At 35.7% G+C, this 13,114-nt stretch overlaps 1 protein-coding gene across 1 annotated transcript; it reads left to right on the plus strand.

Annotated features, from left to right (window-relative positions):
* The first annotated feature begins 4,562 nt into the window (after positions 1-4,562).
* LOC110895145 lies at positions 4,563-6,477 on the plus strand. The gene is made up of 3 exons (XM_022142422.2): positions 4,563-4,717; positions 4,806-4,904; positions 5,375-6,477. Exons 1-3 carry the CDS (start codon positions 4,670-4,672, stop codon positions 6,332-6,334), a joined length of 1,107 nt encoding a protein of 368 aa, XP_021998114.1. The 5' UTR covers positions 4,563-4,669; the 3' UTR covers positions 6,335-6,477.
* Positions 6,478-13,114: the final 6,637 nt, after the last annotated feature.

Raw genomic sequence — 13,114 nt, forward strand, 5'->3', positions numbered from 1 at the left:
TGAGTATACGTGCATACTATAGGACTTGATTGATTAATTGCGAGCACATAATTTAGCATACCGAGCAAACCAAGGTGAGTTCACACTCTTACCAAGGCATGGGATTCCCGGGGTTGGGAATGGGATTGAATGATTACTTGTACTTACATCACTACGGAAATACGTACCACTGACCTCGTTAGGTGTAGGACACCTATAGATACAGCTAGACTAGTAAAACAGGGGAAGCCCCCACTAATCTTCACACACATGCCTAGGAGGCCGCGATACAAACATTAATCTTCGCACACATGCCTAGGAGGTCGCGATACGTATACTAATCTTCGCAAATATGTCTGGGAGACCGCGATACAAATACAAACACAACTAGTCTAGGATACATGGGAAACCCCCACTAACCTTCGCATACATGTCTGGGAGACCGCGATACGAATTAATACGGTATCTGGTACAGAATGAATAAATGAATTACGAAACGAATACTATAACTAAACAACCAACTGTGAACTCGCTCAACTTTGTTGTTGACTCGTTGTTACATGCCTTGCAGGTCGTTAGGTACTCATGGAGCTTGCACAGGGAGGAACAGTCGTTGTGGGACATGGATCGTGGATGCCATGTTAATCAATTATGACATTTCAAACTTATTACTTATGTTGGGTTTTTACATTTATGCTTCCGCTACACACTTGATTATGTTTTGGTTTTTGAACACCTTTCGTATTGATGAATGACTTTTACTTATTACTTTTAATGTTGAATATGATTGGTGGCTTGATCCTGGTCATGTCACGCCTCCAAGCGGTGGTACTCCGCATGTGGATTTTGGGGGTGTGACACACGGCCCCGTGGTGGGCGATGGAAGCTTCTATAACTTTGTCTTTTCTGCTGACACTTGGGCACGCCCCCGTGCTCATTGAGCACGGGGCGTGTTCAGCATTCTGTTCTCTTGTTTTGCTTGGGAAGATGCTGTCGGGGGGTTGGGCATGCCACGTTTGTTCCTTTTCTTGCATTTGTGTTAGATTTAGCTGCCTTTTTGCTTCTTATGTTTATTTGAGCTCATTTAATCCTGAAAATACAAAAGGAAGACAAAAACACACTTTTTACAACATTTGTACTAAAAAATGGTTAGTTTTATGCCACAATTGATGTAATTTATATGTTGCATTTTGTGCACATCAATATCTTATTAAGACTTGAACTTATAACTTCTTTATTGTTATAATACCTTTGATACCTTAAATCAGAGACTGACATGTATGGATGAGCATGGTACCTGTTCGGTACCGAAAATCCCTAAAAGTAGGTACTGGTACCGAATATACCCGGTATGATACGGTTCGGTATCGGTACCGGTACGGTACCGGTATTTTAGTGTAAAAACCGGTATATACTGGTACCGAACCGGTACCGAAAATGTCAATAGTTGGTACCAAAAATGTACCCGGTTTGGTAAATTTAGTACCGGTACCCGGTACCATTTGCTCATCCTACTGACATGTATTATTGGTACCTAATTTGTGTATTATTGTGGATCTTAAATTGATTTTGCGGTTAATTATTAATATTTGTATTTTTAAACCATCATTATCACTTCACTAATTTCATCATAAGATACTTTGACCGTTTAGGTTGACCTTTTTCATAGTTTATGAAGCAGATATGTATTATTTATATGAAAATTGTTTCATTTGAGTTATACTAGGTATAACTCCGTGTATTATACGGGGTTGAATAAATAAATTTTATATACGAAATGATAAAACAATATATCTTTAAAAACCTCATTTATTGTACGGGTTGAATAAATATAATTTTATATATTAAATAATAAAAAGTTATATTTATAAGAACCATATTGTACGGGTTGAATAAATGTTATTTTATATATCAAATAAAAAAGTTATATATTTAAAACCACGTGTATTACACGAGTTGAATAAATGTAATTTTATATATTAAATAATAAAAAGTTATATCTATAAGAACCATATTGTACGGTTGAATAAATGTAATTATATATACAAAGTAAAAAGTTATATATTTAAAACAACGTGTATTACACGAGTTGAATAAATGTAATATTGTTTACCAAATAATAAAATAATACATATTTAAAAAACCTAATTTATTATACAAGTTGTATAAATGTAATTTTATATACCAAACAAAAAAAAATCACATCTCTAAAAATTTGCGCATTACACCGTTTGAATAAATGTAATTTTCTGTACTAAATAATAAAAAATATATATCCTTAAAAAAACCCCGTGTATTGTACGAATTGAATAAATCTATTTTTATATATCAAATAATAAAAAGTTATATCTTAAAAACCTCATGTGTTATATGGGTCGAGTAAATGTAATTTTGTATAGTGAAAATAAAAATATTTAATATATTAATACAAAGTTTGGTTTTTGTGATTAAAATAGATTATTTTGTTGTTGCAAAATTTGTTAACGAATTCTCAATAAATTTAACCCTTTATTTAAAACTTTGTAAATATAAAAATGATAAATAATATTAGTTAATTTTATTTTAAGTTTCATAAAATTTATTTGATACCAAACTATACAAAACGTTCAAATATAATTAAGAGTAAATTACAAAAATCGTTCTATGTATGTCACTTATTGCAAACTATATCCTTTGTATTCAATAATTACAGAAAACGTACTCGATGTTTGCAAACCCTTGCAAGTTATGTCCTTTAGCCCTAACCCAGTTACTTTTTGTGGTTAAATCTGACTAAATGGACCCCACATAAGGGTATTTTGTGGTTAAATCTGATCAAATGGACCCCACATGAGAGTAAAATGACCAAAATACTCTCATGTGGGGTCCATTTGGTCATATTTAACCACAAAAAAATTAACTGAGTTAGGGCTAAAGGACATAACTTGCAAGGGTTTCCAAACATCAAGTATGTTTTTTTTAATTATTGAAGACAAAGGACATAGTTTGCAATAAGTGACATATATAAAGAACGGTTTTTGTAATTTACTCTATAATTAATTCAAATAAATAATATTATAAATGAGAAGAAGATTAAACTAAATAATAATAATTATCTATAAGATATTAAACTAATAATAGTTAATAGGAGGGTTATCTATAATTAATTAATTAATTAATTAGAAGAAATTAAACTAAAATAAAAATTATCTATAAGAGATGGCATAATATGATGACAAATGTCCCTAAAATGGTTTCTTTTATTATATAGTATAGATATAGATTTTATCGTTAATAAATAATATTACTATTTTGAGTTTAGCTAAAGATGAAACAAAATAAATTGGTTAAGGAGTTAATTATATAGTAGTCCTTGTGGTTTGTATAAAGTAACATACTTAGGTACTAATAATTTAAAATCACCTTCTAGGGTATTAACTTTTCATTTTGTAACGTTTGGAGGTATTAAAGTTAATTGTTTGTTAAACTATTAGTAACTAAGTATGTTATTTTGTGCAAACCACAGGGACTAACTATGTTAATACACTAGAAGTTAATACCTCCAGATGTTACAAAATGAAAAGTTAATACCCTAGAAGGTGACTTTAAATTATTAGTACCCAAAATGTTATTTTGTGTAAACCACGTGGACTAACTATGTAATTAACTCTTGGTTAAACTTATCAACTTTGTCTAAATATGATTAAGACTTTCTTACAAAATTTTATCAACTTTGTCTAAATATGATTAAGACTTTCTTACAATTTTTTAATCAACTTCGTCTAAATATGATAAAGACTTTCTTACAATTTTTTAAATCTTTTTTAATAAATAATTTTTAAATCTTTTTTAATAAATAATAAATGGTAATTTTAAGTGTAGAATATCTTCTATATTGAATTGACTATGTATTAGATTTAAAAGTACATCAATATGTAAAACCTATACTGAGGCATGAATGAACTATCCTCTTCGAGGAGAACTGTATTTATAGGATATATAGTTTTGGTCACCGGTGGATCTTAAAGAAAAATTCAGGGATATCATAATTTTTTTTAACTTAGGGCTATCCTAATATTTGCTAATGGGTATACGATACATAAAATGAAGAAGAAAAAGAAGTTTTACACTAAATTTGCACTTCGCCGACAAAGTGGGTAGCCCAGGCTACCCCTAAGTATATGCTAGCTCCGCCCCTGTTTTGGTTATTCTGACGGGTATAAGCTATTAAGCGATGGTTCATATGTTAGTAAGTGTTGCATGTCAAACCATATTTAGATACCAGTGGATCAGCCGATAATTTTTTTTTTAATATTAAAAGTTAGTTGGTTTTTACCATTATCAACCCATTCTAATTTACGTAATGATCTTTATTTATGTCTAAATACAGTAAATAAAATACTATATCAACCGAATAATTTCAACTTATGTAAGAACTTTCAATATACTTTTTTATTACATATTTTAAATTGTTGTTTCCTTTGTCAATAACTTGGACTAAGAGGATTAGGCAGGCAGTTACATCACAATAATGGCCACTTTTGAATATTTAAAAGACCAAATTTCCTATTTATTTTGGACCAAATTTCCTCTTTGTTCATTGTCTCCCTTGTTTATTAATATACGAGAAAAGGAGACATGTTTGTTGTGTTCATATGATTGACACCAACCTTTTGATTCCTCTTCTCGTTCCTTAACCCATCCAATAAACATGGGAAGAAACGTTGAAGAACAAATCATCCTGCAACAACAATCTAAGGTAGGTATACCATATTTGTTCTTTTTAACTAAGTCGTTTTTTCGTATTATATCATGTAATCGTGAATTGCGGCTTTAACTTTGATTAGGAAATGGATGAAACTGATTTTGGGAAATCGTTGTTAGCTTCTTTGCCGAATTCACCAAATCAAAACAACGGCAGCAGGCCGACGAGCATGGTTATGAAGGCAAGTTCTTATTTTCTTCCTTCACTCATTCCCAAACTAACATGGTTTCTCATGATAAGGATCTTACTATTTACAGTAACTATAAAATTTATTTTTTGATGAATACTAAATTTTGGTTTTTCAACAACCATATTTGTTATCCTGTGTTTGTAATAGCTCATTTTTGTATATCATAGTTTTTTTTGGTAATTTTTGCTCAAATGATACTTCATTAAATAATGGTTTAAAAATCAATTAAACTTGTACATATTTAAATCTAGAGTGTTTTAGTAATTTTTGTATACCATAGTGTTTTTTTTCGGTAATTCTTGTAGTTTATGTGTAGTATATTTAAATCTAGAGTGTTTTAGTAACTTTATGTAACAGTTTTATATTTCCATCTAGGAGAGAACTAAACTCATAACTCATGGTGTTATATCAAATATACCACCACTAATATGCATTTTTTTTTGTTTAATTCGAAAAAACAGAAAGCACATACGGTGTTTCCCGCGCACTTGGTAGCCGAAGCTATATCAACACTCCACGGGCTTGACCTAAGATGGTCAGGCCCGATCACGCCACAAGAAATGGAATACGTGAAACAATACATTTTCGCAAAATACCCTGAATATTGTAACGGACTTATAGTTGAAGAGGGGGACAAGATTGATTTATACAATATTTGTAGCAACGACGAGTCAACTGTGGAAGCAAGTATGAGCGATGATAAGCGGAGGTATTCTCCTAGGGTTATCACCATAAAAGACTCGTCTTCTCCCTCTTCCTTTAGTTCCATAAGTGATCTTGATGGCACCCAATTAGCGCCATCAAAATTACTAGAAATCCTAAACAAAAAATCCTCGTTTGAAGGTAACTTCATGTCGATTCCAGAGATTCAAGCGCGGAACAAGGCGTTGCAAAACTGTGGGCTACAAGAAGACGAGTATCTTGTCATATTCACACCAACATGTAAAGAAGCTATGGTGATGATAGGGGAATCATACCCCTTCTTTAGAGGGAATTATTACATGACTATAATAAACGAAAAAGAAGACTTGATTAGAGAATTTGTGACCAATAAAGACTCTAAAGTCATCGCGGCTCCTGAGTCATGGTTAGATCTACGGATCAAAGGTTCACAACTGAGTCAGTATTTCAGAAGAAAGAACAAATATAGTCCAAAAGGGCTTTTTGCATACCCCGCATATGTCAATGGGACTAGTTATTCGATGCACTGGATTTCGGAGGCACATCGGAACTCTTGGCATGTTCTTTTAGATGCCACTGAGCTAGAACCAACGAAAGAACGATTGACGTTGGCACTTCATAGGCCGGATTTTGTGATTTGCACCGTAAATAATACACATGCTCAACCATCAAAAATCAATTGCCTTTTAGTGAGGAGAAAATCATTCGAGACTCCCCAACCTTTAACGAGTGATTCTTGATATCAAACAAAAGGGTTCCATATATGTACAACTTTCCCTACTTGTGTATGATTTCTTTGATTTGTAATAACCGAGAGTTTTTTATATAGTTCTCAGAGTTAATATTTATAAAAGTTAATGAAGTTTATAAATTACGTTGTTAATGTTGATGATGACATACAATTCCACAAGCAGATAATAAGATAGTTGTGGACCTTGTGATATAGGTAATAGCAATAGCAATAGTCTCTTGATCTTTTTACTTGAACGGGTACGTATTATTAGAAGTATTAAAAGTGAAGCACAAACTAGGTATGTTAATGGTCCGTTTCGATCGGCTTTGAAAAAAAAAGAAAAAACAAAACCTAGGCCGAACGACTAACTATGGTTTCAGAAATGACAAACCAAATTCTTCAGTTTAGCATTCATTTATGCCAGTTTTGACTAATTTTTTAAATCATAATTGTTAGTTTGTATTAAAGATTTTAGAATGATAAAGATGGTTCATAATTTTAGTTATGATAAAGATTATAGAACTACTTGTTATCGGCTCGGTTAAAAGCTCGAACGAGCTAAGCTTTAATGAACCCGAGCGCGAGCTCGATCCTGAAATAGAGCTCGTATAGTTATCGAGCCTGAGCTCGAGCTTGAAATACAAAGCTCGCTTAGGCTCGCAAGCCTAAAGGAGCCCAAACAACATTTTATTTTTATATATATATAATATAATAATAATGATGATAACATTGGCGAGCCGAGTTTGAGCCGAACTTGAGCCGAGCTTTGACTCATTTAAGCGATATTGAAGCGAGATCTAGCCGAGCTTTTAGCTCGTTTGAGGTTGTTCTCAAAATAGCTCGAGTCGAGCCGAGCTCGAGCTTTAGGTTTTCCTCGCGAACCGAGCTCGAGCTTCATAAAAAATATGACGAGCCGAGCTCGGGCTCGGCCCGGCTCGATTACACCCCTACTTGGGAGGTGGCCATTTTGAAAATAGGGATTGGTCGATAGCCATTTTCAATGTTTTCCCTTTAAGAAATCATGAAAAACACCACCTCTTTTGGACACTGCCCCATGTTCGTTGCAAGTTCAAGTTACAATAAAAAGAGCATCCATTGACGGAGCTTAGTGGAAACCCGGGTGTGCACCCGTCCCCCCCTCAACTATTTTGCCTAAATATTTATACAATATATAAATTGGGTCCTATGACTTTTCATCCCTTTGGAACTTTTAGTCAAGCTCCGCCACTGAGAGCATCAAAATAAATAATAATCAAAGAACAAATTGAATTCTCTACAATCAGTCAATAAGGATAGATTCGTAAGCCCATAACTGGACGATGAGTCGTTGGAGGGTTGGTGGGTAATGTATCCTATGATGGCCTCGCCATAGCGGATGAGTCGAGAATACGAGACCCGAGAAATTGTCGAGAGATACGTGAGGGGTCGAAGGAGGAATATGGATAGTCATATGATGGAGGTTGTGTGGTAGAAAATGACACATATCAAAACGAAAACTCATCAAATATAACATAACGAGAGATGATTAGAGTGAAGATCAAAACATCAATAGTCATGGATAACAAGATGGATAATCAAAGACATGTTGGAGGGGCTATTTTACGTGGAGGAAACATATAAGGATAACTAAGGCATCCAAACATGCGGAGTTGAGAGTAAGTAGGCGATCTAATAGAATATAGATATATTTAGAATGTAAATATCTTAGGTGATTGTGTAAATCTCCTTATGAGAATAGGAGATATGTACGATTGTATATATATATGATATAGATGAATAAAGGAGACAAGGTTTACAATTCTAATATGGTATCAAACCACTAAAACCCTAACCGATCCTTCTCTGATCGGTCCTCCCACCCTCCTGCGCAACTTCTGACATCTCCCTCCTTCATCTATTCATCTCGCTGCTGTCATGTCTTCACCTATTCATCCCGCAGTTACTGTTACAAACATCAAAGCTCTAATCCCCATCACTCTTGACATCAAGAATGGCCATTATACAGTGTGGTCGGAGTTATTTAAAATTCATTGCATCTCGTATGATGTATATGATCATCTTTAGCCGAAGAAATCCACTGAGACGTCCTCTTACTCTGATAAAGATCAAGCAAAGGACAAGACTACCTCTTCCCCATCATGGGAACGCCTTGATTCCATTGTATTACAATGGATTTACGGGACGATTTCCACTGATCTTCTGCATACTATTTTGAAGCCCAACACTAACGCATACACTGCTTGGACGACGTTGGCGAATATTTTTCAAGATAATAAGGCCACGCGTACCATCTACCTCAACAACAAGTTTGCCAACACTCGTCTTGAACAATTTCCCTCCATGACGGCTTACTGTCAGGCGCTCAAGGTAATCTATGATCAACTCACTAATGTTGGATCTCCGATCACTGAAGAACAGTTGGTCTTGCAACTTCTCATGGGGCTTACGGAATCATACGAGAGTACGGCCACTATTATTCAACAAACCAGCCCTTTACCGGACTTCTATGAGACCCGGTCGAGACTATGCATGGCTGAAACACGCAAAGCAAACCAGGTCCGCAGCTCAAGCCGCTGGTACAGCCCTCGTGGTATCTTCAGAATCCCGTGCTCTGCCATCATCTGACAATCATGACACTCGGTCTGCTTCAGGACGATACGATGCTTGCCCCGATTCGAATCGTGATCAAAACCCACGTGGCAGAGGTCGCGGCCGTGGCTGTGGACGCGGTGGTTCAGTGGGTCGGGGACGCGGCAGCTCATCTCAACAGTCCATGGGTCAGGTTGGGTATCCACAGTGGCCTTTTGGTTACAACAATTGGGCCGGCCCAACTCCTCCCTACCCTTGGGCTCCCTGGTCCACTGTTCCACCATGCCCATATCCAACTGTTCCTCCACGAACAATACCCAACAATGCTGGTATTCTAGGTCCGCGTCCAGCACAATCGTATGCGGCAAGTTATGCTCCCACTGGATATGATCAGTCCGTCTACACTATGGACACAGGTGCGACTTCGAATATGACTCCACTTCCTGACAATTTCTCTTCTTTTTTTAATGATGGCATTTTTAAAAATATTCTTGTGGGTAATGGCAAAACTATTCCGGTTATTGGACATGACAATCAAACTTTAAAACCACCCTTCCCACCGTTTAAATTAAATCAAGTTCTATATGCTCCGTCACTAATTAAAAACTTGATTTCTGTTCTCCGTTTTACAACTGACAATCATGTTTCTATTGAATTTGATCCGTTTCGTTTTATTGTGAAGGACCTCAAGACCCGGACCCCTATCCTATGATGCAATAGTCCGGGGGATCTCTACACACTTGATCCTACACATATTACCAAGTTCACCACACCATCCACTTTTGCAGCCATCTCTCAAGACATATGGCATCAACGTCTCAGTCACCCAGGATCAAATTTACTTCAATCTGTCACACCCCCAAAATCCACCGTGCGGAGTATCACCGCTTGGAGGCGTGACCTGACCAGGATCAAGCCACCAATCATATTGAACAACGCATTTAAGTAAATAAAACCAACCACAATACAATTGGTGACCAAAAGGAAGTTAACCAAGTTCAATTTAAACAACGGAAGCATAAGACGTTAAACCAAAACATAAGTTCGTAGTTCGTAAGTTTAAAGACCCAAAACATAAGTTTCATAAGTTCATAAAGTTTTTTAATTGAGTACGGGACATAACCGTTCGCATCCCACAACGACCACCTCCATGTGCAAGCCCCATAGCATCCAGCGACCTGCAAAGCATGTAACAACGAGTCAACAACAAAGTTGAGTGAGTTCACGGTTGGTTATCCGTTTTAGAGTTGTTTCCAAAAACGTGGTTTAATCTCATTCAGCTATCCAGCCGTGGGGGTTACCTCATAGTTTGAAAACATTTATTAGTTAACCATCCCATGTCCACCTTCCATGGCTATCCAGCCCGACACTCCGGCCGTGGGGGCTACCCCATTATTTAAACTACCGGACTCGTTTATCATATCGACTACTAACGAAAATTAATTGTGCCCTAGCGTCGGTGTCTATCATCACCGACGTGCCATAGTCCATTAGTACACGCCCGTTCGACTGGCACGGTGTGAGGTTTGTTAAACCTAATAGTGCTATTAACTAATGGCCCGCTCGCCATAGCCTCGGCGATTAAGTCGATACAAAAAGGGAGGGACTTCGCTGATAGAGTTCTAGTCCAGTAAGTCTAAGTACGTCCCAAGGACGAGGAATTCACATTCCTGAACGCGTCCCAAAGGACGAGGAATCCCTATTCCTGAACCCGTTCCCATTCCCACCGGGAATTTACCATGCTTTGTAGAAAAGTGTGAACTCACCTCGGTTTGCTCGGTTAGGCTCTCAAAAATAGCTAACAGTCAAGGTTGGTCAATCACGTCCTAATATGATTACTAGTTAGTCATTTAGTGGTTTCAAATAGAGCACAAAGTTTCTATACGTATCTACTACATAACATGCATTCACTTTAATAGTTCACGCTCATATAAACATTCCACCTATAGCTACTCAAGAACAATCATACGATATTGCACATATTACTTTCATTGACATATAACATGTTAGATCATCCTCAGATAACATACTCGACATTTAGACACGCAATTTACTACTTATGTCATTTCAGCCTTAATATCCAAAACTGGGCTATTTTCGGGCATTTTAATAAAATAGTTAACTTACTCCAAAAATTCCCAACTTTTTACAGAAGGTGCTAAACAATCCAAATATTACTGTGTAAAAATCTTGGGATCCGATTCATAACCAACATTTTATAAAAAATCATTTACCAGACTACAATCAGATTCATTACTTTCTGACTGCAGTCCACGGAATAATTTATTAAAAATTCATCGTAAGTCCGATTGATGAAATTCCAGTGGGTAAATTACAGCGACATCAGTGTCCATCTACAGTACAAATTTAATGATCTAATTCTACACAGATTTCAAGTTATGATGAAAAACATAACACATATTTTCTGTAGTAAAAACGCAGCTTGAGCTGCTGTCCAAAAATAGATCTTTAAAAATAGTAAACGAAGTCCAAAAATTATGATTCTAGTGCCATTAGAACCGTATTTCGAAATAGTACGTTATAGACTCAAGAAAATCAGTTTTTCCTTAAATATTGACCTGTTTACAGCCAACTGAAGTTGGCTGTAAAAGCTTGGACAGAAGCTATTTTTCAGCTTTTAGTTTTCTAACTCGTGTTCGATTGATTCCGTTAACATGTTTAGTGATCACAACGACATCAAAAATCAATATTAACAAGCACATCATCAGGTAATCAACAAGAATCAAAACAACTTCATATTAACATCACTTTATCACATTTCAACAACATTCCATCATTAGGTTAGCTCTATGTTCAAAACTTTGTTTATGATCTTCTAGTGTTCTTAAGTTTTCATAATAATCTAACTATTAACCACTTAAATAACATGAAAAATGAATGGATCTAAGTTCTTACCACTAGTTTAAGAGTAGGGAAGTTCAAGAGAAGAAATGTGGTGGTTAATAGCAAATAGAGAAGGTCCTTCCACTTCCGAACACACCGAGCTTCGTTGTATGCACTTTAACACCTTTGTATGCTTGTGGAATGTATGAAAAATGAGTTGAAGGTGGTGGTATGGTGATGGTGGTTGGCGGCTGAGATGAAGAAGAGAGGAGGAGAGAAGTGTTGTTGAGTTAGAAGATGGTGAAAGTGATGGTGATCCTATGGCTAAATAAAGAGTCTTCCAACCCATCTTTGTCCATTAGGTCCAATGTCCCCTTTAGTACACTACATATACATTAAATAAATCAAGATAATCAAGGGTGGTTCCCTCTAGGGTGACCATCGAATGGGGGGGGGGGTGCTTGGTTGGGTATCAACTAATTTAGTTAGCTTATGTTTACAATCCAAGTATTCTAGTTAGGTATTAGTTGCTAGATATTTATGTAGTGCGTGTTATGATATTCGGGGACCATAACTAATTCAGAAAAATAAAGACAATGCCTCTGGTAATATTTTAGTGTTCCGGGTAATGTCCGGTTGTTCGGTTTGATAGTGTTCCGTTAAAGTGCTTAATTAATCCATAAAGTGTCCTATATATATATATATATATATATATATATATATTTGTAACATTTTTAATTTTCAACACTCAGGAAAGCATAACGGACTATTTAGTAACTTTTCTGTACACTACTAGTATGTTAACAAGCACATGTAAGTATAACACAGAAATCAGAGAGCAGTTAAATGATTCAACACAGTCATCAAGCACTTTAATTATCATTAATAAATTGTACGGATACATGGAATTATGAGGGTTGTCACACAGTCTTTAAAACAATCTCATTTTATTCGTTGTAGTACTGTGAAACCTAAATTTTGTCTGTCATGTGTTTTTGGGAAACAAATTAGGCTACCTTTTGTTGATTCTTCTAATTCTACTTTTATGCCATTTGATATTGTTCACAGTGATCTTTGGACATCCCCCATTCTTAGTAAGTGGAGGACATCGATACTACATTTTGTTTCTTGATGATTATAGTAATTTTTTTATGAACCTACCCCCTTGCTAATAAATCTCAAGTTTTTTGTACATTCTCTACATTTGCTAAACTAATTACCACTCAATTTAATCTCAAACTTAAACAATTTCAATGTGATAATGGACGAGAGTACGCAAACTCTTCGTTTCAACAATTTTGTAATCAAAATGGCATGCAATTTCGTTTCTTGTGTCTTCATACTTCTTCTCAAA

This window comes from Helianthus annuus, chromosome 12 (assembly GCF_002127325.2).
Source record: "Helianthus annuus cultivar XRQ/B chromosome 12, HanXRQr2.0-SUNRISE, whole genome shotgun sequence".
Lineage (NCBI taxonomy): Eukaryota > Viridiplantae > Streptophyta > Magnoliopsida > Asterales > Asteraceae > Helianthus > Helianthus annuus.

Excerpts from the sequence above, each read along its gene's own strand:
- LOC110895145 (XM_022142422.2), top strand. The coding sequence starts at position 4,670 with ATGGGAAGAAACGTTGAAGAACAAATCATCCTGCAACAACAATCTAAG. Across the intron at positions 4,718-4,805 it reads TCCTGCAACAACAATCTAAG|GAAATGGATGAAACTGATTT; the intron begins GTAGGTATACCA and ends AACTTTGATTAG. Across the intron at positions 4,905-5,374 it reads CGACGAGCATGGTTATGAAG|AAAGCACATACGGTGTTTCC; the intron begins GCAAGTTCTTAT and ends TCGAAAAAACAG.